General features: G+C 36.2%; 2 protein-coding genes and 1 long non-coding RNA gene across 4 annotated transcripts; 1 reads left to right on the top strand and 2 right to left on the bottom strand.

The window, feature by feature from the left end:
* The first annotated feature begins 440 nt into the window (after window positions 1–440).
* Window positions 441–17419, top strand: LOC139994876 (midnolin-A). Of its 2 annotated transcripts, none has more exons than XM_072017913.1 (5): window positions 441–1621; window positions 7705–7792; window positions 12704–13768; window positions 14166–14505; window positions 15105–17419. In XM_072017913.1, exons 1-5 carry the CDS (start codon window positions 1137–1139, stop codon window positions 15359–15361), a joined length of 2235 nt encoding a protein of 744 aa, XP_071874014.1. In that variant the 5' UTR covers window positions 441–1136; the 3' UTR covers window positions 15362–17419. The 2 variants fall into 2 exon arrangements, with proteins under 2 accessions (XP_071874014.1, XP_071874015.1); XM_072017914.1 differs by having other exon boundaries at window positions 447–1621; window positions 12704–13738.
* Window positions 7434–9163, bottom strand: LOC139994916 (uncharacterized). The gene is made up of 2 exons (XR_011801799.1): window positions 8481–9163; window positions 7434–8323 (listed from the first exon to the last, which is right to left on the bottom strand). It is a non-coding gene; the product is annotated as an uncharacterized lncRNA (long non-coding RNA).
* On the bottom strand, window positions 17411–23906 carry Mib2 (E3 ubiquitin-protein ligase mind bomb 2). Its single transcript, XM_072017878.1, has 11 exons — window positions 23553–23906; window positions 22644–23104; window positions 22445–22560; window positions 21562–22163; window positions 21338–21506; window positions 20993–21260; window positions 20596–20907; window positions 20154–20517; window positions 19750–19961; window positions 19429–19670; window positions 17411–19187 (listed from the first exon to the last, which is right to left on the bottom strand). Exons 2-11 carry the CDS (start codon window positions 23072–23074, stop codon window positions 18874–18876), a joined length of 3030 nt encoding a protein of 1009 aa, XP_071873979.1. The 5' UTR covers window positions 23075–23104; window positions 23553–23906; the 3' UTR covers window positions 17411–18873.
* Between the last annotated feature and the right edge of the window lie 213 nt (window positions 23907–24119).

A 24119-nucleotide genomic window follows, 5' to 3' on the forward strand; every position in this document is an offset into this window, starting at 1 on the left:
GATGAAATAAATTCCTATTCCTATGTGTTTATTTGACAAGGTATTGCTTAATACCTTACACTTTGACTGTCATGGCGGTTATCGGTAACCCACCATATTTTTTAGAATGATTAAAATAAGATAAATTTTATGGATTAACAAATTTTCAACAATATAAATGACTTATTATTAGATAACATTATCAGAAGAAAAGTGCACAAATATAATATAATATTTTGCAAAAATTCAATGTTATAGTATAATATACCTCAGTCTGCTGCGACTTTTAAAGCATAATACATAACATTCACAAGGCAATCAATGCGTTAATGGATTAAATAAATTCTTTAAGCATGAACAACAAACTAAACATCTTTTCCCATTCAAATATCCCGCTCTGGGGACATTCGTACATTCTCCGGAATGGCGCTGCTATGTTAATTGACCGTTGATCGGTTGGAAAAGCTAGGCCCGGTCTGGGAAGCTAGCAAAAGTCTGGGCTTTCGGCTATTCAGTTGCTAGTGGCTGGTCATAGGGTTTGTACGTGGAATTTGTCTTTAGTGCAGATGTGTATATGTGTGTGCGCGATAAGAACAAAGAATCAAGCAGCATAGGGGACATCTATGTTACACAAAAACGGACCAAAAGTACAGAACCTTATCATATATGTGTCCAACAATTCCTAAGAACAATTCCCAGTACCGATGTACTAAAATACCACCTAGTAAGAAAACTTTTTTTAATCCCTAGGGATCCCTATATAGAATCATACATACCTATATAATCACAAGTCCTATATACGATATTTCAAGGATCTCATAAATTTCCTTTTCTTTTTTCTCAAATTGGTCTCCACCTCAGTTCGTCTCTCCCTTCCCATCCTCGTCTCTCCCTACGTTGGTTGGTATTTCGCCTCGTCGTTCCTCGTGGCGTGCGTGTTCCCGAAGACACTGTGGCCGGACCTTCGGCGACACTGCGGTTGTGCGACGCGGACGAGTGTGTCTCGGACAGCTAGGACGCCGGGAGGCACAGGTGCAGGTGCGGGTGCATGATACACATTACATAGTAGTCGGGACGCGAGAACGTGGGTTGGAACGAGGTAGGTGCGCGTAAGTTGGCGATACGGTTCCACCAGTATCGTTAGTTACCGTGGCAGAATGGACGGTAGCACGGGTCCGCCGTCGGACGTGACGGCGATGGGCAGCAGTGAGAACGACGAGAGATCGAAGACCCAACGGGATACCGACGACATCACCGCTTCTTCGTCTGCGTCGTCAGGCACAGCCACCACCTCTTCCACGTATTCTACAACGATGCAGAGCGACCAGACAACGGAATATTGCGGTCAAGGCTCGATAAGGGCTGGCTCCACTTCTCCACTCCCTACTAACTCCTCATCGTCTTCGTCGTCATCGTCATCGTCCGCCTCCTCTACGCCGCCGCCGCCACCGCAGCCGGGGTGTGGCTGCGTCGCTGCCACCGTCCTCGAGCCCGACGAAATTACCATCAGCATCACGCCGACTACCGGTGGGCAATTCGACCTTACGGTTGACCGGACGGACACCGTCGAGAACCTCAAGAAGATCATCTCGAAGAGGTTGAAGGTCGCAAAGGAACGTATTTGTTTACTATATCGGGAAAGGTTCGTATATCGAAAGAGTATACGTGCATGTAAGAGTCCCAGAAGTCAAAATGATTTTTGGAGAATTTCGTAATTTTAGTAACAGAGTATGCGATTGATGTTTTGTTTTTTGGTAACTAGGTGGTTGAGCGCAATGGAGGTGATCAGTTTGGCTTCTAGAGGTAGTAGCATATGTAAAGTACATACTACTTTGTTAACCAGCCGAAAGTTTACTTTGGTAATTGACCATAACTATCCCCACTAGTCCTTGCGCCTTTGTAAAGAGAAGCTTCAGCATTATACATTTATCTCTTTCGTTTCTTTTGCACGCGTGCAACTTTCATTTTTTTGCGTGTTCGGTATTTAACTGTCCTTAAGTAAATTGTTGCAAGAAAGATTCTTTATATCTTGAGATAGGTATCGGGTATCAATGCCTGTGTCTCTGTTCATTTCACGCTGAGGCAGAATTTTTTTTATTCATGTAGACTCCTCCCTTGATAGTTGACCAGTTACCAAGGCAGTATTGTATGTACACATAATACGTGTTACTATCGTTTTGAATCGTGACCTGTTTGTCATAAATAATAGGTCTAAACGTTATATTAATTATAAATTGATAGAATATTATATACCGTATTTATTATAATAGAAGAAATATTCGGATCACATGTTTTGAAATTATCGATAAATCGATGGAACAGACGATTGATTTCGGATAATTTTTCTCTTGATTTGATTTCGAAGGGAAAATTAGGTGTAGACGACCCCTCATAGGAAAAAGAAAAGAAAAAAGAAAGAAATGGTAGGTGAATGTGTGCATACTACTGCATACGATATTGTTAGTTGAAAAGTGCGAGAGGAAGAACGAAAACAGCATTGATGCTCTAAACGAAAAAGAGAGAGTGGGCATAATACTCGTAGGCGTCGTGGGGGCCGCCGCTCGGACTGATCCTCCTCCTTCGTGCAAGCACGCAAGAGAAACATGGTGGAGAGGAAGGTTGGCATACCATAGACTCGAAGTAGGAGGAGGTGGAGGTGGTGTAGTAGGTAGAATATCTCGGGAATCGCGTTCTCGTAAAGTGGAACGGTGACAGCCCTCTGCAGTGAGAGGTAGAAGAAGAAAGAGAAACAGTCGGATGGAAAAGACGACAGGATTGGCTATTCCCGTACGCAACATATCGCTGGAATTTTCTCTCTTTCTGTTTATTCCTCTTCTTGGGTTGCCTCTCCCCTTTTTCTTTACATTTCTCTCATTTCGATTTTATATAGCAATTGTCGTTAAATTTTTTCTTCAGTTGTATCTCTAACTCTAGGAAATCACACTGCACTTTGAAAAGTCATATATTGTAAATTCGAATTTAAGTTACTGAATAATTGAGAATCTGTATTCAGTTAGTAGCTTACAAGATGTAAGTTTTGGAAATTCCCTGATTTTAATCTTGTTCTTTTCAGATCTATATATATATATATTTCAATAAATATTATTAAAGTATAGACATTATTTAAATATTTGATTTTGGTATTGCTTTGTATGTTCCACATTTATTATGAATAAAGATTTCTAATATATATATATATAAGGAAGGTGTGAGGAGAACAGCAAGATTAAATATAATTGTACTTGTGTGTAAAACAATTGAGCGTTTCCAACGAAAGTATCACGTCTTCTTCAAGAGTTGCATCGATGAGAAACGAATACCCATCGCTATTTGTTCCCTTGTGCCTGCCAGGCCAGTTTCAGGCGCAGGTAGCACACGCCGGTTCTTCGCTACGTAGTTAATGTGTGTGCCCTCTCGCTTCTCCTGTCGGTGTAAATGCGACACGTGCACATTGTTAGCCCGTTTGCCGTATGCGTCCCATTTGTCTCTTTCTGTTTCATTCTACTGCATCTTCAGTTCATGCGTATCGCACTAAATACAGAATGGACCGACGATTTTAATTTGTCCGTATTAGCGTTATTTTCCCTATGAAACTGTCAAAATTGGTTAGTGCTCGTGTACTTCTCTTTTCATCAAATTTGCTTTTCACCATTTTACAAATTTTCTTGTGTTTTTGTTCTATATGGTTGTTGAAGATTCATAATCTTTATCACAAATAATATTATTTTTAAGTTTGTGAATAGATTTTCTATCTAAAAGATAATACATATATCTTCTGGTTGCTACTTGGATCACGTAAAAAACAAGGTGTAATGCAACCTTACCTTAACCGTTTTGTGCCACGATTAAGCATGTGTCATCGAGAGTCTCATACCTGTTACTCATCCTCGTTGCACAAACAAGGAGTAAACTTTTCCATCCAATTATTTTTATCATCGACTACTATTCATTTAAGAATTTTTTACCGTTACTATAAAAGAAATGTGTAATTAATTGCGATTTTGTAATTAGTAAGAGAAATGATAGTGGACAAGGGTATTATTACAAATAGGTTTCATGACCTTAGAGAGTAACCAAGGAGAAAACAATATTTATCACATTAGCGATAAGAATGTTCTTAGTATTCCTTTACTTTATGTATTTATATATGTCGAATTTAGACGTAGTTTATTCTTAGCGCCATTCACGTAGCACGCTTTTCTCGTTTTCATTCATAGAGGTCCATACTGGAAATATAGCTCATTTGATTTTTCTAACTATATTTTGTGTACATACATTGCTGATCATTGTGGATGCTGCATTTATTATTTGTACCGCTTATTTGTGAAGGCAGTTAACGCCACTAAATACAAATTAGAGAAAATTGATAAATTACACAATATAAATGAACCGTAGATTTTTATGCATCTATAAGAAATTTGCACAAAATACACATAATATGAAAAAATATATAAGATATCTAAAATATAGTTCATTGTATAACATTTGGTAGGTATAACAATTGTCTATCGAGTCTGGATTTTTGATCATATTCCCAAAAATATAATGTATAAAAATCCGCAATCTAAAGCATCAATCAAATACTTTGGCATTAAAATCTCAAAAATTTTAAAATAGTGGTTATCCACTTTATCCTATGAACGACTTATTTATCATGCGAATTGCAACCGTCTGTGTATGCTTATCCATTCAAACAAACAATTCGATTCTGTTTTTTTGTCGACTCATCCGAAACCGATAAAGCTTCTCAGAAGACGTATCTATGTCGTAAAACTTCCTTCCAGTCATATGCTCATTATTTTAAATATGTACGTTCCAGTACTTTGTCAGTTAGAATTCAAATCAAGGAATTCATACCTGGTTTTCATGAAAGAATAAGTTTAGGTTTTTGGGGCTTCAATAATAGTAATAGTTTTTGAAAAAGAGGGTACATACCTATCCGAAATGATCGTAGAAACGTATACAGGTCAAAGACTTGATCTTACCAGGATCTTCAGAAAAACCGTTAAGCCCGTTGGAGTCCGCGCAAGTGGCGCCAGGGTCGTGAATATCCGCCACCCTCATACTTCCTCTTTCAATGCCGATCAATCGATAGATGTCTCTGCTCTAAATCAATTCCTAAATAAGAAATCCTTCTTTATTTATTTAAGAATGCATGAGAGGTCCCTTTTGCATAATTGAATTAATATTACTATTAGATTGCAGATTTTTATGTAAATCCATATCTGAGAATATAATTAACAAAGTATAATCTCAGTAAAAATTGCTTTACTTACCAAGTATTATAGAAAGCAGTATACTTTAGGTGTTTTATATATTTTTTCATATTATGTGCATTTTGTGCAATTTTGCACTTCAAATTTCCTATAAATATATAAATCTCCTCGGTCTAATTATTATTAACGAAATTTTACAAGTTACAAGTTGCAGGTTATTAACGTCAATAAATTTATTTTGCACAGTAGTAACGAGTTTGATAACGAAACAGTTTCCTGTTGTTTAGTTTCTCCCTGATTACCTTATTTGGTGTAAAATTGGGAAATTGTTAACATAAATATGTAAGCTACAATTTGTAACTTGTCGATTCACCAATATTATTAATCAAATTATTGTGCAGAAGGTTGCAGGTATAATTTTTAATACAACTTGTGTAACATATAAGGAATAATTTAATCGCAGTATGAAGATGAACCTTAGGTTTTGATATTTGGTTCCTCCAAACACTAAAGTATATTTAAAAAAATTGATGTTTGCCTTAAGTCTCTCTAATTGATAGTGGATTCTTTGCGGAGGTAGTACCGAACGAGTTCGTGGAATGTATATGCATTTGCAGAATTGAAGTCAATTATACGCTGACGAAGGAATGTTGGTATTTTCGCAATCATTTCAGTGACTAGTTAATACTTTCGAACGTAAATATATACGTTTCGCCATGTTATAACGATAATAAGGAACGCTGCTTGGAAACACGTCTTACGAACAATCTATCTCCTTATTAGAAGAAGCATAGCTAATAAATTTCAATCGGGCGTTACCCCGCGTTGTATAATCCCGGTGCCGCTTCTGGACGTAACAATAGCGTAACGTTGACCTGGTCTTCGTTGTCGGTTAAGTCTTAACAAATTCCCTAAATCTATCTTATTTCCATCTGAGAACACAACTGGAAACAAATTCTACAATTCAATTTCAATTCAGTTCATTCAAAAAGTGAAAATGTGGTTAGGTTAGGAATTAACTGTAGTTAGACTAGATTACTTAATTTTGAAATTTTTAGCTTAATTTAATTTTATTATTGATCTGTTTCTATATAAATCTATATATAAAATGAAATATCCTAAATTTTAGTAACCTAACATAAGCTTATTATAGTCATCTATAATTCAATAATACTAGTTGCAGGGCATAAGAGTTAATACATACTTAGACACCTACAAGATGTGTTTTAATGAACGAAAGAGGCAAATTTCTATATCTTTCTTTTGTACGTTATCTGCAATAGAAATGAGTCATCGATATTCTAATTATAGCTTATTCTACAGTATATAATCTAGCTTAACCTATAATGTTTAATATATATATATATATATATATATATAGTTAATTATGAAATATAATTATGAAATTTTACATATACTCATGGAAAATTCCAATTCTAATTATACGAAATATAGGAATAATGTGTTATAGGTATAAACATTTTGCGGAAGGAGATGCACAGTGATTCTTGCGGCTCGCAACATTGCCAGTCGATATCAATTCCCTGTACGCTATTTGCTGCTTCATTCGATGTCTGTTGTGACGATAGAGCAACTTATCGTCTTGTCTAATCTCTCGGATCTTGCCGCTATGTTATCATTTTCTTGTCCCTTACTTTCAGCATGATGACTAACGCTAATGACACAGAGATTTTTAAAACATTGACGCCTACAATTTATGTAATTTTGCGTGGTATTGAAGTTTCTACTGATTATCGTAATTGATTACACATTCGCTTATTCGTAGATCTTGCATAAAAAATAAATAGATGTTTCTTTAACGGTAATTACATGTAATTTGCGATATGTTCTTACAGGCAGTTTTTGATGAAATATAACTTTGACCATGGGCAGAGATAAAGTTAGTTATGAGAGGTCACAATAGTAAAAATGACTGCATCATACTGCCTGCGATAAGGGTAACGCCTCAGTGTTGGAATTGCCCGCAATTATCAGACAATGTATTGCAAAACAACATATGGAGATTAAGGGGAAAAACGAGGAGTATCCATTTTTCGTGATTTTCCACTTTATAACACATTTTATTTGTGAGAATTGGGACTGCTAAACTACCACGATCAAGTCACAATAATTATAATGTTATTTTTAAATTAAAGCGTCTCTATAAGATAATATTAAGGATTTGGTGGACTAGATAAAAACAAAGAACGTCCACTCTGTATTGAAGTAAAACACAGATAAAAATAATTAATATTTTATTAATCATTCTTCTTTATAATATCTAAATATAATATATACTATAAGATATAAATGTCAATTTATGAACAATACAGTTAAATTTATTAAATGTTTTTTCTTTTCTAATGGGCTAAAATATTGAATCTTAATTTTCTTAATAAAACTATTTTGTGATATTCATATGTTGCCCTTAATGTATAACAATTTTGGCACTGATTTCATTAACGTAAAGTTTCATTGACAAATTTAACTGGAAATTTGTGTGTTTCAGGCAATTGCGTGAGGGAACGCTAGAGGAAAATCGTTTACAAGATGGCAGTCGGCTTACGCTGCTGCCGAGCGTGGAAACCGGCCTATTGGTAAGTCAATTGCATATTTTTGGCGATAAAAACCTAATAAAACTACCTAAATTACTATAGACCAACTTTTTATCTCAATGTAAATTCAATTCCTTCTTTTTATAATGCAGAAAGTAATTGTGATCTCAAAAGATCATAAAGCATAGTTTCTATGAAATAAATGGATTATTGATTACTACCATTGTCAATTACGAATGGAAGAGTAAGCTTTAGGGTCTAAGCTGTATGAGATTATTTTTGAACAGAAGTCGAATCTCATGGGATTTTTTTTTAAATGTTGCTTATTTTTTGCTCTACGAAGAATCCATAAAAGAAGAGTTCCCACGAAAGACAGAAAACATGTGTGGAATTGTGATCCGGATAAACGCCGTTAACTTGGTTCGTGTATCATTGGGTCACTTGGTTTCTCGGCCACCGTATCGTCAGTGTTTTATTTTCCAGTACTATTGCGTCATACTTTTCTTTGTTCATCTTGTATCATCCTTCTATTGTCGTGACACCTTAGAGGTATTTCCATTGGTCACAAAGTTTCTGTAATTATTCCTTTTAATAACTGAGCAGTACTTCCACACCAGAACCGTTATTTTTATCTTATTGCAATTTGATTATTCTATAACGTTAAATCATTTACTCAATCCTGCATTTTAAATGATTTCCACATAATTGTTCATGCATCTTACAGTTCTACCTTCCTGTTCCCAACATCATCCCACATCTGTGAAAAGAAGAAGGCTCTTTAGATTTCTTTTGGTCAATGTTCCATGAGAACGAAATCAGAAGAATCAAGCTAACCATCTCTGCTAGGTTATTCGGTTTGAATCAATAAAAACGAAGCTGGCCCGTGCATACACCGAGTGCACGCGCATACACAAAGGATACACGGTCTTTCTCTCTCATTGAAATAGTCTCTCTAGGCCTGTGCTCGAGGCACTGGCAACAGCGCTGGCACACGGGTCCTTATCGCGACCGAGACTCGTTCGCATGGCTGTCAAGGGGACCGCCCGCTCGAGTCTCGGTCACCCGCAGTCAATTTTAAAGTATACTCGTGTGTAGGGTGTGTATATGTGTGTAGCTATGCTTCGCGACCACGATCCCTGCTACGGTGACTTTATACACGCCCGACGTTCTTTCGTGGGTGGTTACGAAGAAACGGGGCGAGACATACGCCGGTTTCGCACAACATAGTTGGCCAGCCTAATCGGCTCTCTGGCTCTTCGGATCGACACTCACCTTACATTAGGTTGTTTAGAAAATTGGTAGTCAGAAATGAAGAAAGATCTATCTAGAATTCAATTTTCTCATCTGTAACTTCATCCCGTAAAAACACTCTTATGTATGTATTATATGTAGCGTATAAAATATTTTAAACCGTTAATACTGTAATAAGTAACATTTGAAATCAGGCTGAAAATTTATATTCAATTCTGGACGTTTTCTTTCTAGTATTTGCTCGAACGCTTTGTTATTTGATAGAAATTCACGAAAAAACGCTATGAAATTTTCGACCGATTCAATATTTATTCTTTGTTTATATAGAATGACTACAAAAGGTATTTGCACACCATTGTATTAATTATAGTATTTATATGCTAATTCATTAAGTTTAAGTGCATTAAATTTCATGTTATTTGTATATTATTTTCATTTGATTACACAAATTTAATCCTGTGAGAATAAAATGTGAAACTTGATAAGCAAACACTTCATTGGAAAATAAGGGTGTTTATAAGTACTTTGTAGCCATTGTAGTTTTGCTCTTATATATGTAGTATTCTTTGTCTATAGAATACCATATATGGTATTCCTCGTATATATTGACTCTCTAGAAGTATGGAGGAACATAGCTCTGTATGGTTGCACCTGTAAAAACGTAGTACTACGTTAACTGTTCATTCATGAGCACGTAGCGGTGGTTCTTGACCTTTATTTGAAAAAAACCGGTGCTATGTATTGAGGGTTCTCAACCTCTGAGATTAAAAACGTTGTATCCACCAAATAGATTATATTCGTGTTTTAGTGAAAATTAGTAAGCTAGAGGAATATATGTATACATATGTGAACTCCTGAGCTAGAGAATGAAAGGTGATATCGATCACGAAATGTAAGAACGTATGTATAGTCATACTTGTTACAGACTCCTGCATAGTAGTACTGGAATGAGACTTCTTTAGACAGGTTGAAAGTTTGATAGGCGACTCCGGTAATATCTACTTGGCTAGTGGAGAAGTTTTATTGATCGACCGTGGAAATTCTGCAGAACAGAACAGAGCAGAGCTTCTTTGACGTTTCCGCGTTATTTTCAGAGGAACATATCCAAAGGGCGTTAAATGATAATTGGACAGCGCGTTAGGCCCAGGTTAATGTATCGTTTCTGCAAGTGGCTCAATTTAATAATCGCAGACATTGTTAAGCGAGGGTGAAGACAGCTGATCACACAGTCGTGTCTTAAACCAAATTGTACCGCTTTGAATAATGAAAACCGTAAGAATGCGATGATGTCATATTTGTTCTTCCTTCGTTTCTTTCAATGAGATAGAAAGAAGAGTCATAAGGTCGCATCGCGACGCGACTTTTTATCTTCCAGTCACTGATAGTCTAACCGCAATGTAATACTTGGAACACAGAATATTATAAAATGAATCTCCTTTGTTAAAGTCTATACCATATTGTAGAGAAATTCTGGATGAGTGTTTTGGAAAGTCGTAACGAGTGAGAGTTCCTATTTTAGTTGCCATCTCCAGATGGTTCAAACATGTACTAAAGGAAAGGCAAATTCTCAAGGTTAGGGGAAAGCAACCATATTCCAGTTGCTTTGTGAGGTTCAAAATATTAGGTTGTTTAATAAGTTCCTAGTGAAAGTAAAGGAACATTTTTGTAGAATTTCTTTGAATAGCTTTCGCAAGCTTTTACAATATTTTATTTCTTGTTTATGTCGCTCTAACAAGTTTGTAAAGACTAGGATAAATAATAATGAAGGTGTACTATATTCATTGACTGATGGATAGAACAGAATGTTTCAGTTACGATTCAAAATTTTTTAGCTATATGACGTTCAACACTATTTTGCTGAAAATAGAAACCTGTTTTATTAACGATCCCCGATATTTCTCCTCAGTTCTCTTTAGTATTCAAATTAGAAGTAGCATTTATATAATCACTACGAACTTTAAGAACAACCCAATATTTAACAATTGGCTACAATGTAGCATTGCTCAGTAATATATTATCTTCTGATAGACTCTACATAAGACGCATTCAAAAGCGGTTGAGATCTATCTACACGTGTAAAGTGCGAACGTTACAACTGGGGACGCTGGTATTAACGTAATTTGTCATTTATGTCGTATTAAGAATTTCTGGCAGTATCTCTGGTTGACACGTGGTGCGTAAATCATAAATCGTAAGCGTTCCTCGTGTAACGATACCCCTACCATCGGCTGTTGCAACCCAAAGTTCTCTTTTCGAAGTGTAAATACTTTTTCCTTATCCTGCGATACGACTCACCACCACCGCAGATATGCCTGAGCAACACAACGCATGGTGGGGTAGAACCAGACTCCGGCGGAGAGGCGTCAGACACACGGGTATTTACGATTCATGGTGTACGTTCCTGGCTTGATAGCAGGTTGCGCTTCGAGTGTGGCGCCACTGGCTTCGTCGACGGTCGTTGCAGCACTCACAGTGCTCCGTGGCATTGACAGGGGTTCTCTGACCTGTAGTAACTGCAATGAGAATCCATGGGAATCCCTGCGATCCTCTAATAATAATTCGTGAAACTTTTATAGTTGAAACATGAAAGCTATCTGTTTTATGAAATTACTGATAATAATTATGGAAAAAAATAGGGAATGGAGATGATTAAATATATAAATTGAATCAATAACAAATTACTAAATGATTCGCTAATTGAATCTAATTGGTTAAAAAATTATTGATATAATATTAATCTGTTTTATTTGATCAGCTTCGAACTAATGGGAACTGGGAAGTTTTATGGAAGTTTCGGAGAAAGAAAGAAACATTACGTGGTTGAGATGACGGCAGGGTCCATTCATCGAAGTTCAGATTTCCTGTAAAACGAATGTAAATCGAATTACCGAATATACGATGACCGTCAGTGAAAGGAAGTCCGTTAGGTGTACCGGGGGATGCCTAGCTGTGCCGTCTAGGGTCTGAGCCTCGGTTCCGCGAGGTTTCCTCTCTTCTGCAGGTCTTCTCGCGTTTCCATCTCTTGTCGTGAGCTCATCGATTCAACCTCATCTTTTGCCTGAATGAATAGGCGATACCAGCGTTATGAGATATTGGCGTTTCACTTCGTAGATCACCACTTTACCAGCGGTCGCTTTCAATTCTGTCACGATTTTTCAATAGTTGGACTCGTGCAAGAACGTATAGTCGCTCGAAAAAAGCCAGTATACTCAAAGAAAAAAAATATATTAGGTTTTGGATTTTCCAAATTATATTATATAAAAGATTTTTTGGTCTATAAGATCAAAGTTGTTTGATCATGGTTATACAATAGGGTGTAGAAAGCGACTGATTTAGATGTTTGACTGCTAATACCGGAGCCATAAAGTTGGTAGAGTGGAATTAGCTAATCTGCAATTCTTGGTCGTGTACGGCTTCCATCTCGGCTCTCCGACTGTTGCCTTTTATCCTGTAAAAGTATTTAAACGCCGTTTAGCGGTAAACACTTGATCGAATCGTGTCACGCATTTTTATCGGCTTTCTTACATTTCTAGTCAGTTTTTTTCTTTCTGTAAGAAGTATGTATTAGGTCCGACAATATTGTGACAATGGAAATAACTGTCTATATATCGCAATTTCGTTCATAGATTAATGGAATGGGATGAATTAATAAAAATTGAATTGTGCGTTAGATTCTAATTAAGATATATTATATATTTTCAGGCACAACGACCGGAGCAGAGCGTGATGCAAGCGTTGGAGAGCTTAAACGATTCTCAGGTGAACGATTTTCTGTCCGGCAAAGCTCCCCTGAATCTCACAATGCGACTAGGGGATCACATGATGCTGATACAACTACAACTATCTACAGTAACTCCGGCCTCGCCAACGGCCAATCAGGCAACTAGCAATACCACTGGGTTAACTATCGGTGGAAATAGTTCGAACGGGTCTAATTTACCCACTAGCCACGTATCAACTTCTCTGCAAAGTAGACGGTCCACAGTATTGGCTGCGCGTTCGACCAGCAGCGCCTCTGCTAAGTTACAAAATGGAGCCGCGGCTGCGAGGACATCTTCCCTGATAAGCAGTCTGGCTTCGGCGTTACACGCAGCAGCTAGCTGCAGTACCAGTCTCTCAACAGCCACTACGACAACCAGTCCAGTCTGTTCAAGCCGCACCACAACTGCCTCCTCGGTCTCATCCTCATCCTCTTACTCGCCGAGTTCACCACATTCGTCCTTCTGTGCTAGCCAAGCGCCAGCCACTCGAACTGGCAGCAGCCATGGCTCAGTGTCACCCAATGGGAACGCCAATGCTTGTCAATCTTGCCTTCTATACCACCATCATCACCACCATCACCACAATCACCACCACCATCACCATCACCACCATCATCATCATCACCACTCAAGAAACAAATCCATCAATTCGTCCAACAGTTCTCAACCTTCCTCCTCTTCATCTTCCGTGGACCACTTACAACAATCTACCTCTACTGGACATGGATGCATGGAATCAGTGCCCTATGACATAACCCCGCCAAGAAAGAAGCTCTGCACCGCTCACCACCATGGCCAACAATCCGCTAACGGTACAGATTCCACCAGGAGTAATGTTGTGGATGGGGATGCTAGTCCTCAGAGTCCTACCTCTTCGTTGGCTGAGCAGAATTCCAAGGCCGCAACCTTAGACACCAGGGCGCTAGCTGAAGCTTCTCGTAACTTGACGCAGAAACTTAAGCAGCTCTCCTCTGAGGTACTCACCTCGCGGGTCGACCTCGCAGAGGTATACATTGTTACCGATGCCAGTTCCCCCTGTGTACCACTATTTCGTATATACGTTAGCGCTGTGTGTTTGTTAAGATCTTAAGAGATGTGAAAAACTAAACTGTCAAACGTCTTTGTGCTTTTTAAAATAATAATAAATATAAAAAATATATTGTAAAGCACATTTTTTAGAGGCTCTCTTAGGTTCTTAAATGTGTTTTCTTCTTGCTTTGTTTATTTTTTAATTAGAAGAATATCAATTTTTCTTTCTATCTTTGTGATTCTATGGTCTTTTTGTAATCGAATGCATACAGTGTAAATTCGAAGTAATGTGAAACACACAGTGAAATTAATATTAATATTTTTTATTAAATTATTAATGCAGTGAGTAACCACATACAATTTTTGGAACATAGGAAAATGCAAGACGCAGACAAGGTGCAATAATAGAAAGTATGCATCATCATGGAAAGGGTGTATACTCTGGTACATTTAGTGGGACCTTAAATCCAGCTCTTCAAGATAGACACGGGCGTCCTAAAAGAGATATAAGTACCATCATTCACATTCTTAATGATTTGCTATGTGCCACACCAGCTGCTACTGCAGGTCATTATAGGCACCATCACAGGCACTCTAACAATCGCCAGCAGTCTTCAACTTCTCCGTCCTCAACTGGAACGACAACCACTATAAATGGTGCCCCAACACCCATTGTTGGTTGTCATGATTCCTCCAATCCTGGTTACTCTACTGGTACTCTAGAAATTCAGCTTAACCCTTTGAGTGTTTAATCTATATGTAGTATGGACATATGAAATATGCAGAAGCGCATGAATTTTTAGTTCCTTGCAATCTGTGCTTCATGCAAAGATATTTTATAGAAATCTTACTATTAAATTGAGGAAAGAGAAATATGTAAACAATAAAATATTGGGTTATCAAATAAGATTTAAACATTTACTAGCATAAATTATAAACTTTGTTCTGACATCTTGCAATAATACAATTATGTTCAATAATTTCATTATTAAAATGAAAATTAATAAAATTATTAAATTATAAATCCATTATTCCATCTGTGTATAATCTTGGTTGTTTCTCAGCAAAATTGTGACCTCAGAAACTCAATACCAAGAAATACCTAGTGATTCGTTTGTCTAAGAGAAATTAAAACATAAATTCTATATTTAAAAATATTAATTCAAAAATATTAAAAATAATTGTATATTAAGAAAAATTAACATCTTTCTCAAATATATCTAATTATTTTACTAAACACTCAAAGGGTAAACAAATCGACTATAACACATTAAGGAAAAGTAGATCTGTAACTTTATTATTTATAATTATAGAGGAATTGTCAAAGGAGAATGAAGCAACTAAGGGAAAGATGAGACGTCTGCGCTTAGTAATGGAACAACGACGTGCAAAGAGAAAAGCCAGAAGACAGGCAGGAGCTGCACCATATACCACACAGTGGGCGGCGGTAACACCAGATCCAGATCCAAATCATGATCCAAACACGGCCAGTACCGCCACCACAAATACAACAGAACCTCAAAATGAACCCGAGCTGCAACCTTGCAGTCCTGAACCGGTCGTAGCTTGAACCTGTCAATCGATCAATACGAAGAGTAGTAATTGTATAATGCAAATTCAATTTTTAAATAGCGCACTGATTTATTCAAGGATAAGTGGGAAAAACTATCACTTCTCACCGCGTATACGCTTCCTTTCGCCAGGAAGAATTTCCGTTTCAACACACGTACCACATTAACAAAAGTTTACCCTTTTTGTTTAAGCGACAGAGAAAAAAGATGAAATATTTCCGGGTTATTTTAAATGCGTTCAAAACGACGGATTGGACCGAATTGGATGGATTGGGAGTACCGTGGTCATCTTCGCGATATAAATAAAATGCTGCAACGAAAACTGAGAGACCGTTAGGAAAAGTTGTATGCTATAGTTGTGCACGTGTGACATTCTATATGCATAATTTTCAGTATTGCCTATAATACACGTACCTCCAGTCCAAATATATGTTTGAACTTTTAAAAGAATCCTGTCAATGGCGAAACTCGAACGAAAGAAATAACTTAGCAATATTGTATAATGGAAGGACGTGCAATGTTAGGCACGGTATAGAAATTATTAAATAGAAATTTCACAGAAAACATGTGTACGTCTCCGCTGGAAAATTTGATGCTATCTTTATTAGAGATGAAAGAGATAAAAAGTAATTAAACCGTATTAAAGAATTGTTTTGGCTATTACTCAGGACTTGATCATAGCTGACAATAATTGCACTTGACAGTGCGACCAGCATATACAGAGAAAATCGACAAACGAATGGAGCTGTGGAATTCTCTATGGGAAAAGGGGAAGAAAGATAATTCGCTAGAAGAATTTTGTCGATATAAATCTAGGGGAGTAAAAAGATCGTCACTTTGATCATTGATTACTAATTCCTGTCGGCATCGGCGTATACTCAAATTTAGTAAACACGAGTAGACAATTTTAAACTCACATACTTTCACGAATCGCAGGGAAGACTGTTACAAAAGCAATGTTACAACTGTTTACTCATAATAACACGAGAACTTTGAATCTTAGTGCAAGAAGAAGGAAGAATTCTTTCTCTTTTTTTTTTCTCTTGGCAAAAACATATTTACGTCTGTCGATGAACTGGTTGAACCGTATCAAAATATACCTTTTTATGCAAGAAGTGCACTTTATATGATGTCACCCATGTATTCGTAGAAACTTCTCGTTATCGACGAATAGCTAGAAATAGTTCAACATACAATGAAAAAAATGTTCTTTCTCTGTTTTATATATCTCTATGGAATAGAAAAGTATCTTTGGAAAGTGACATCGATTCCTCGTAGGTAACGTATCCATAAAATCTAACATATAATATGGATCAACTAGTTCATACTTCGATAATTTCATATCAGTTCTGATGAATATAAAAAAACGAGAATAGACTGGATTTTCAACTTGAAAATATCGACTCGTAAGCTTGATTGCTTACACTGTTCAAGTATCGTCATAAATATTATCGCTCTCGACAAACAAGAAAGGAAGAAAAGGAAGAAAGAACTCGAAGCACGTGGATAAATGGTCCTATAGTTAGAATTAGATAATCCTATCGCATGGCTCCGGCCAGAATTCATTTAAGTTTTACTAGGTACTAAATAATATAATATTATCTGATAAAGAATAGCGTATTGCGTTTAAGTTACTTAGGAGAAAAAAATATTACTATTATTATATTATTATCATTACTATCGCTACAGTTTTAAAAAACTGGCTCAATATTGTAACATATGATTATTGAATTTTATCGAGTACCAAAATAAATAAGATTGCTTGCTAAACTAAGAAAAAAAATGAACGAAGTCCATCTTTAAGTCTTGTTTGAATGTGGCATCATCTGTTGAGTGTTTGTTATTATTGTTATCATTGTTTATTGCCTGTGTAAAGAAAAAAAGGAAAGGAATCGCCGATGCTGTTTTGTTCTACATTTATTATATTGATTATTATTAATTTCTAAGTTGAAACGTGTTTTTTGGAAATATATGTTTCGTTTTAGTTTGTAAGACTATATATAAATATGATTTAAGAAAAGCCTTTAAAAAGAAAAATATTAAATTGATTAAAGTTACTCATTCTGAAATTGTTTATTTAAATAATGTCTTGAATCACGTAAAATTGTAGAAATTTATTATCGACGCTTAATAAGCTACGCTATCATAGTTTATATAATATAATGAATTGTAGTTACGCGCAACACAGATTTCGTGACAATACAACTATTATTATAAAAAAAGAGGGAAGGAAAATTGTTTTCTTTTTTAGTAAATTGAATTATTAATACAAATGTTATGTCAGTTGTAAAGTCTCAAATTAAATTTCTAAAATGCAATGATAATATAGAAATTGTGTCGTTTCTGTGAAGAAATCTGTAAAATCTATAATTGGTACAATGGTATATTTTTATGGTTATATATCTAAGGAATTCTGCGCTTGGACCACTATAGTTTAATCAGAACTAGTGATGTGCCAACCTTTAGCAACAGTATCGCACATTCTTTGAGAGTATTTTTTCGTATAAATATTATCAATATACTTCTATTCTATAAAACAATTTGTTCGATTCAGTACTATCAGTGGCACATGTTTTACAATGGACAGCTACCCTTATCAATTAATCTTTATTATTCTCATTTTATTATTCATATAATCACAAAAGGACTTTATAAATTAATAAGTATAATTTTTTATATTAATTTTGGCTAGAAACAATATCCTTTGATATTCACTTTTATATATATAAAATTATATATATATATAATGTTTGTGTGTGTGTGTGTATGCGCGCGCGCGTGTATATGTATGTATGTATTTGAGTGTGTACTAAATTTTCATACTACTACTAATGTCACATCAACATTACATACAAAATAATAGAAACAGTACATACTTTCTACAATTAATAATAATATACATTGTCTATTATGGAAAAGTATTTACGATATGTATGAAAATTTGCAAGTTCATTTACATGAATCTCCATTATACTTAATGGCGTTGTGTTGTTATTCAGTCAAATATGTATTATTAAAAAAAAAAGAGAATCCCAAAATATTCATCAGAAGTGTAGAGGATATGTATCCTATTTTTATGAACTTTTTGGAATGCTCAATGATGGTTTGATTCCATATCTATAGTACAGAAGAAGGAGGTTTTTACAAAATGCTTATTTTTAACTAATGATAAAAAATGGACGGGATACAACGGGCAAAGTGTCGTTTGTAATTCGAGAAAGAGAAGCACGTGATTATTTTGTTGAAAATAAGTACAAATTCGACAAGAAAAAATTGTAAATGTGACACTCACCCACATGACTTTCAAATTTTATTTTTATTTATGGCACAACATTGGTGCGGTTATGGAGACTTGATTAAACATATTCTATTTAAAAAAGGGGATATTGTATATTTTGGCAGTTGTAATTCAGTATTTCATTTTACATGCCAATAATATCGCGTATTTAACGTACGAATATTAGGAAGCAAAATAGTCTAGAGGGCGAACAAACATTTCCAACTTGATTGTCTAATACAAATTAATCTTTTTCGTAATAACTTTGCGGCACATGTGACAGGTTTTCAAAGGAGCAGCGCAATGCTCGCAGGCCCCATGACCACATAAGAAGGCGACATTTCGACGGCGTTCCATGCAAATGCTACACATATTAGCTTCCTCCAGATCGGCCACTCTTGTTTCCAAATAACGCAAACGTTCTAAATCCTTATCCTTCTCTCTTTCCTTACCCTGATGATCCTCTTCCTTCTTCCTTTCATCTAATGCATTATCTTTCACATTCTCTTCCTGTTTCGTTAAAGGAATATCTCCCGTTGCTTGGCCATCTATAACAAATCACAAAATAGTAAATTAATAACTTTTATAGGAATATATAACATAATATCATTATTATTTTTTAAATTTATTTATTTATTATCTATTTTTTAGCATTATGGTGTTTCCTCTACCTGAATTCTACAATTTTATGAAATTTAAAGAAATTGAAGTTAACATAATATTATGATAAGCTATATACGCATATTACTTGATCCTTAATGAGTTGAAGATAATATTTATACAGAGTACCTTGATTAGCTTTTGTTTTGGCAATTCCATGACCACATTGTGCACAGTTGATAACAACACTGCTGCCCGGATTAAATCTATTTCCATCTTTCATCGCGTTTGTCACTATACCTAAGCAACTGTGGCATTCAGAAGCATCACCAGAACCTGGAATACACTTTCTCGTTCCACGCACTACTTCCGATTGCAACGCTGTGTCTATCTGATATATGGAAGGCTGAGAAGCAGGAGTATTTTCTATTCTACAACAAGTTCATATAAAAATAAATTAGATTTATATATACATTATACAATCTCATAATCAATCATCAAGTTACTTACTCTAATTGAGTACTCTGACTTTGGTATTGGTAACACCGTAACAAGTCGGCATGCGGGGCTAATTGGGAATCAGCTTCGAGAAGATCCAATGGTGTCTTGTTCTTTGAGTTTTTCACATGTTTCAGTAGTGTACAGCTTCTGTCCACACTTACTAGGAAACAAGCTAACGCGAGTTCTGTCTTCGCGCCTTGACGAGCCAAATTTTGCCATATCTACAGTAAGTATTATTCGAATAACGTAACTAATAAGAAGAAAATTAGAAAAGAAAAGAATCAAATAATAATGGATTGTGAGATATTCATTAATAATTAATAATTATATTAATTATATATTAGATTAAATTAAATATATTAAATTAATAATTAATATTAATTAATTTTAATAATCTAGGAAACATAACATACCGCGTAGATAAGGGGGGAATCCCGACAACTTTCAGGCGTAGGAACCACGTTACTCTGATTAGGACTCTTCACTATAGCAATATGTAGCACCGTATCTCCATCTGCATCCGTGCTAGCAATGTCAGCATTATGATGCACAAGAAATTCCACTAAAGCCCAATGTCCTTGCGAAGTGGCAAGATGCAAAGGGGTCTGTCGGCGATTGTTCCGCAAATCTACTTTCGCATTTCCACCAGTCGGAGAAAGAAGCATGGCGGCTACGTCTTTATGGCCATTCAAAGCTGCAAGATGCAATGCCGCAAAACCATCTTCTTTTTTAACATCTACAAGATGTCTTGCTCGTGCCACTAATCTTTCTGTTGCACTGCACCAAAGGATGCACGTATACCTTTCGTGATTAAGTATCCAGAAGATTCGTTGCCGAAAAATCGAGTATACTTACTGAGCATTACCCTTCAAGGCAGCATGATGTAACACATTGAAACCTCGTTTGTTTCTCAAGGTGAAATCCACCCTATCGCACGAACAAAGAGCATCAATTATATCCAGAGCATCTTTCCCGATGGCATCGTGCAATGCTGTGTCTCCGTACGAGTCTTGCAGATTAACGTCGCAATGGTGACGTAATAATACTTTAACACATTGAGCGTGTTGTTTGTTCACGGCAACATGTAGCGCGCTACATTTCCCATTGTTCACAGCGTTAATTGCTGCGCCACGTGATAGAAGGAGCTCCATTATTTCCGGTTGATTGCTATGATATGAAACAAGAAAACTCTTAAAAATATAGTTTTGAAATTTATATGATTATTTTAAATTGAATTGATTTCAGAACAAACCCGAAAGCAGCATAGTGAAGAGGCGTGTCTCCATCCTCGTCTACAGCTCGTAAAGAAGCTCCAGCATCCAGGAGAAGAATACAGAGATCCTTTTGCCCTTGATGAGCCGCCACTTGAAGACAGGTCTTTTTACCACCACCTGGGCCGCCAGCTCTCGCATCTACTCTACCAGGATACTTCTTGAGAAATTCTTGAACTGCAGAGACTCCAGCCTCACCTCTGGCTGCATCTCTTAATAATTTTTCAACCTCTGTGTCCACACCTTCAGCTATATAAGCAATAATAAACTGACAATACTTATACATATGCATATATTTAAATAATCTGTGATTAATAGAAGTGTACTTGTCCAATCTCGACTTCTATTCACTTCATCCTGTAGAGCAACAGTTTCAGTTCCAGGAGGAACGGATGTGACGCTTAAAGGATTGAACGTCCATGTATGACCATCTAAAGCTACTCTTAAATCTCCGTCAGAATATATTTTGATTACTTTCCCGGTTTTTCCCAGAGCCTACAAATATTCTTACTGTAAACTTTAGTGACTATTAGAAAATCAATAATCTTACATTTTTCATCACGTCTATCCATTCTCCGTGACCCCGTTGATAGAGTTTAACCGCGGATAAATCGGTTTTCACTCTAACTATGTCGCCTAAAGAAAAACTGTCTTTGCTGGTGACTTTTGTTAATGCGCCCGGGTGAAACGTCCATCTGTTGTTGCATCCCTCAAATTGTACACGTACATCTCCCTTATCTGTGATACGGTGAACTCTGCCGATCTTTCCTATATACTCGGCCATGCGTGGATTCCAACCACCGTGACCTTCTTGCATCTCTTTAAGCGTTTCTACTGCAACCAATACTTTTATTTTGTCCCCAACGTTGAAAGTTGAGTGGCGTGGACTAGATACAGCAAAAGGAACACCATTCCTTGTCGGGGTTACGTTAGCTCCGTTGTCAGGTACGGTCATTATCGGTTGCCCAAGGAGCGGGAGGTGCTCCTTATAGTATGTGCCAGCCGTAGCTTCTTCTACGTAACATAAATCTACGCAACCCTTGTATCCGAGTCGGTAAACGTTTGTGCTGCCTTTAGACCATGATACAGTGGCCACTGAACGACTACTTTCATTATCCCATCCACGTATATCCATGACTCTGCCAGTTTTTCCTAAATGCCAAATATATTATGTATCTAAGATTTCCTTATTACAATGTTATGAATACATATTTATACAAATGTGGATATTTATGCAAATTCATATTTTTGCAAAGATAATTAAAAAAAGGGAATCTAGGAAAAAAATTGGTTTAGATACTGAATATCATAATGAATATCATGCTTTGAATATTTTACATATTTCTACATGTTACTGTGCATCTTTGTACTTTCAAATTTCCTAACAGTGCATAAACATTCACAATGTAGTTATAAGCATAAATATGTGATACCTCTGCCTCCATCTTGATTTCCCCATTCCCAATCAGGACCCCGAATAACTTTGGCCCCTATAAATATTCCTTTTAAAGGAATCTTGGTGCAGCCTTCTCTGGGATTCAATTGAACTCTATAAATCAAATAATTAAGTTCATAAGGTGGCTTGTATATCTAATCAAATAAGAATGTAATCTTGAAAAAACTGAAACTAACCCCACAGAGTTGGCTGTTTGATATCTTTCAAAACAATGGCTCAGATCATGCACTTCAGCCATGTAGCACTGAGTACATAAATCATAGTCGCAACATTGCATGCACTTCCATCTAATACCAATTATCCCATGTCTTTTACATCCATCACATATGATATTTGCATGCTTAACTCCTGTGGCTGCATTATCAAATACCAAAAGGTCATAAGCTCCCTGGTATCCAATTCTATAATTGCTCCTGGATCCATGGTCCCATTGAACAATAACAGTTTTATCTGGTGTCCTATCTGATGGATTTGGACTGGAAGCAGAGTTGCCAAAGGAGGGAGGTTTGCCAATTTCTACGACTGTTCCTGCATGACCTTCTCCACCATCTTGGTCATCCCACTTCCAATCCTGTCCACGAACTACCCTCAAGCCAACTTCTAACATCTCCAAGTACACGTGATACTATATGTGACCCTTTAAAAAATTAATAAAGTGCAAATTGTTTTATAAAGAATATACATTCATCATGCAAGATTAAAAATTCATTGCATTGAAGAATCCTATCATATAATTGTAGTTTCTCTACACTCAATTCATTTTTATGAAATTTTAAATCTGCAATAACACATTATGTTTTGAAGCAGTTAAATAATATGTTACATTAATTTAAACTTATTATTGTTCAGAATGCAACTCATATTTTTTTACCATACTTTTCAAACTTATATATGTCATTACTCAAATTTTTTAGAGAGTAGAAACTTATGAAAGGAATCGTTATTTATTCATTTGTATAGGAAACTTCGCTCGGTGCATGGAAAATTCCAGTGTGTCATTGCAATAAGATTAATTGCATGTTTTTAAAAAAGGAAAGAAACAGTTGGAAATCATATACATTCGTGTTGCAAGCATACGCACGTACCTGAAACGGTCAAACCTAGTACAATATATTTTATGAATCATATGCACGCGTGCGATTTTTCACGTAGCTTGGTGAATCTCGAATAGCGAGTAAATGCAACGAGACGAACGCGTATGAAAGAACTCGGCGACGATTTCTCGTATTTGACAACATCATTAGCAAGGACCACGAAGGTTCATTTCGATATCAATCTGCGTCTGTGTCAACGATCGTAACCTCATAACTCGGGAGCTAGTCGAAGGCGCCTCTTTCGAGTGATCGCCGAGGCTAATGGAAAACTAGCGAGACGTGCATTTTTTCTAAACTATATCTGTGGCATACCAAATGTGAGATTTTTTGAAAGATGTCTACGTATTTTTATGCATTTATGAGAGATGTAAAAAAATGTATAAAATATTTGAAGCACGGCATTCGTTATAATGTTTACGGAGGGAAACAAATCTCTTCTTAGGTTCTATTTCTTTAGTTGTGTTTCTAAAAATTTTAATTTGCATAAACTAGATTGTGGATTCTTATGCATTTATAGGAAATTTAAAACTGCGAACATGCACAAAACGCATATAAAAT

This window comes from Bombus fervidus, chromosome 15, assembly GCF_041682495.2.
Source record: "Bombus fervidus isolate BK054 chromosome 15, iyBomFerv1, whole genome shotgun sequence".
NCBI lineage: Eukaryota > Metazoa > Arthropoda > Insecta > Hymenoptera > Apidae > Bombus > Bombus fervidus.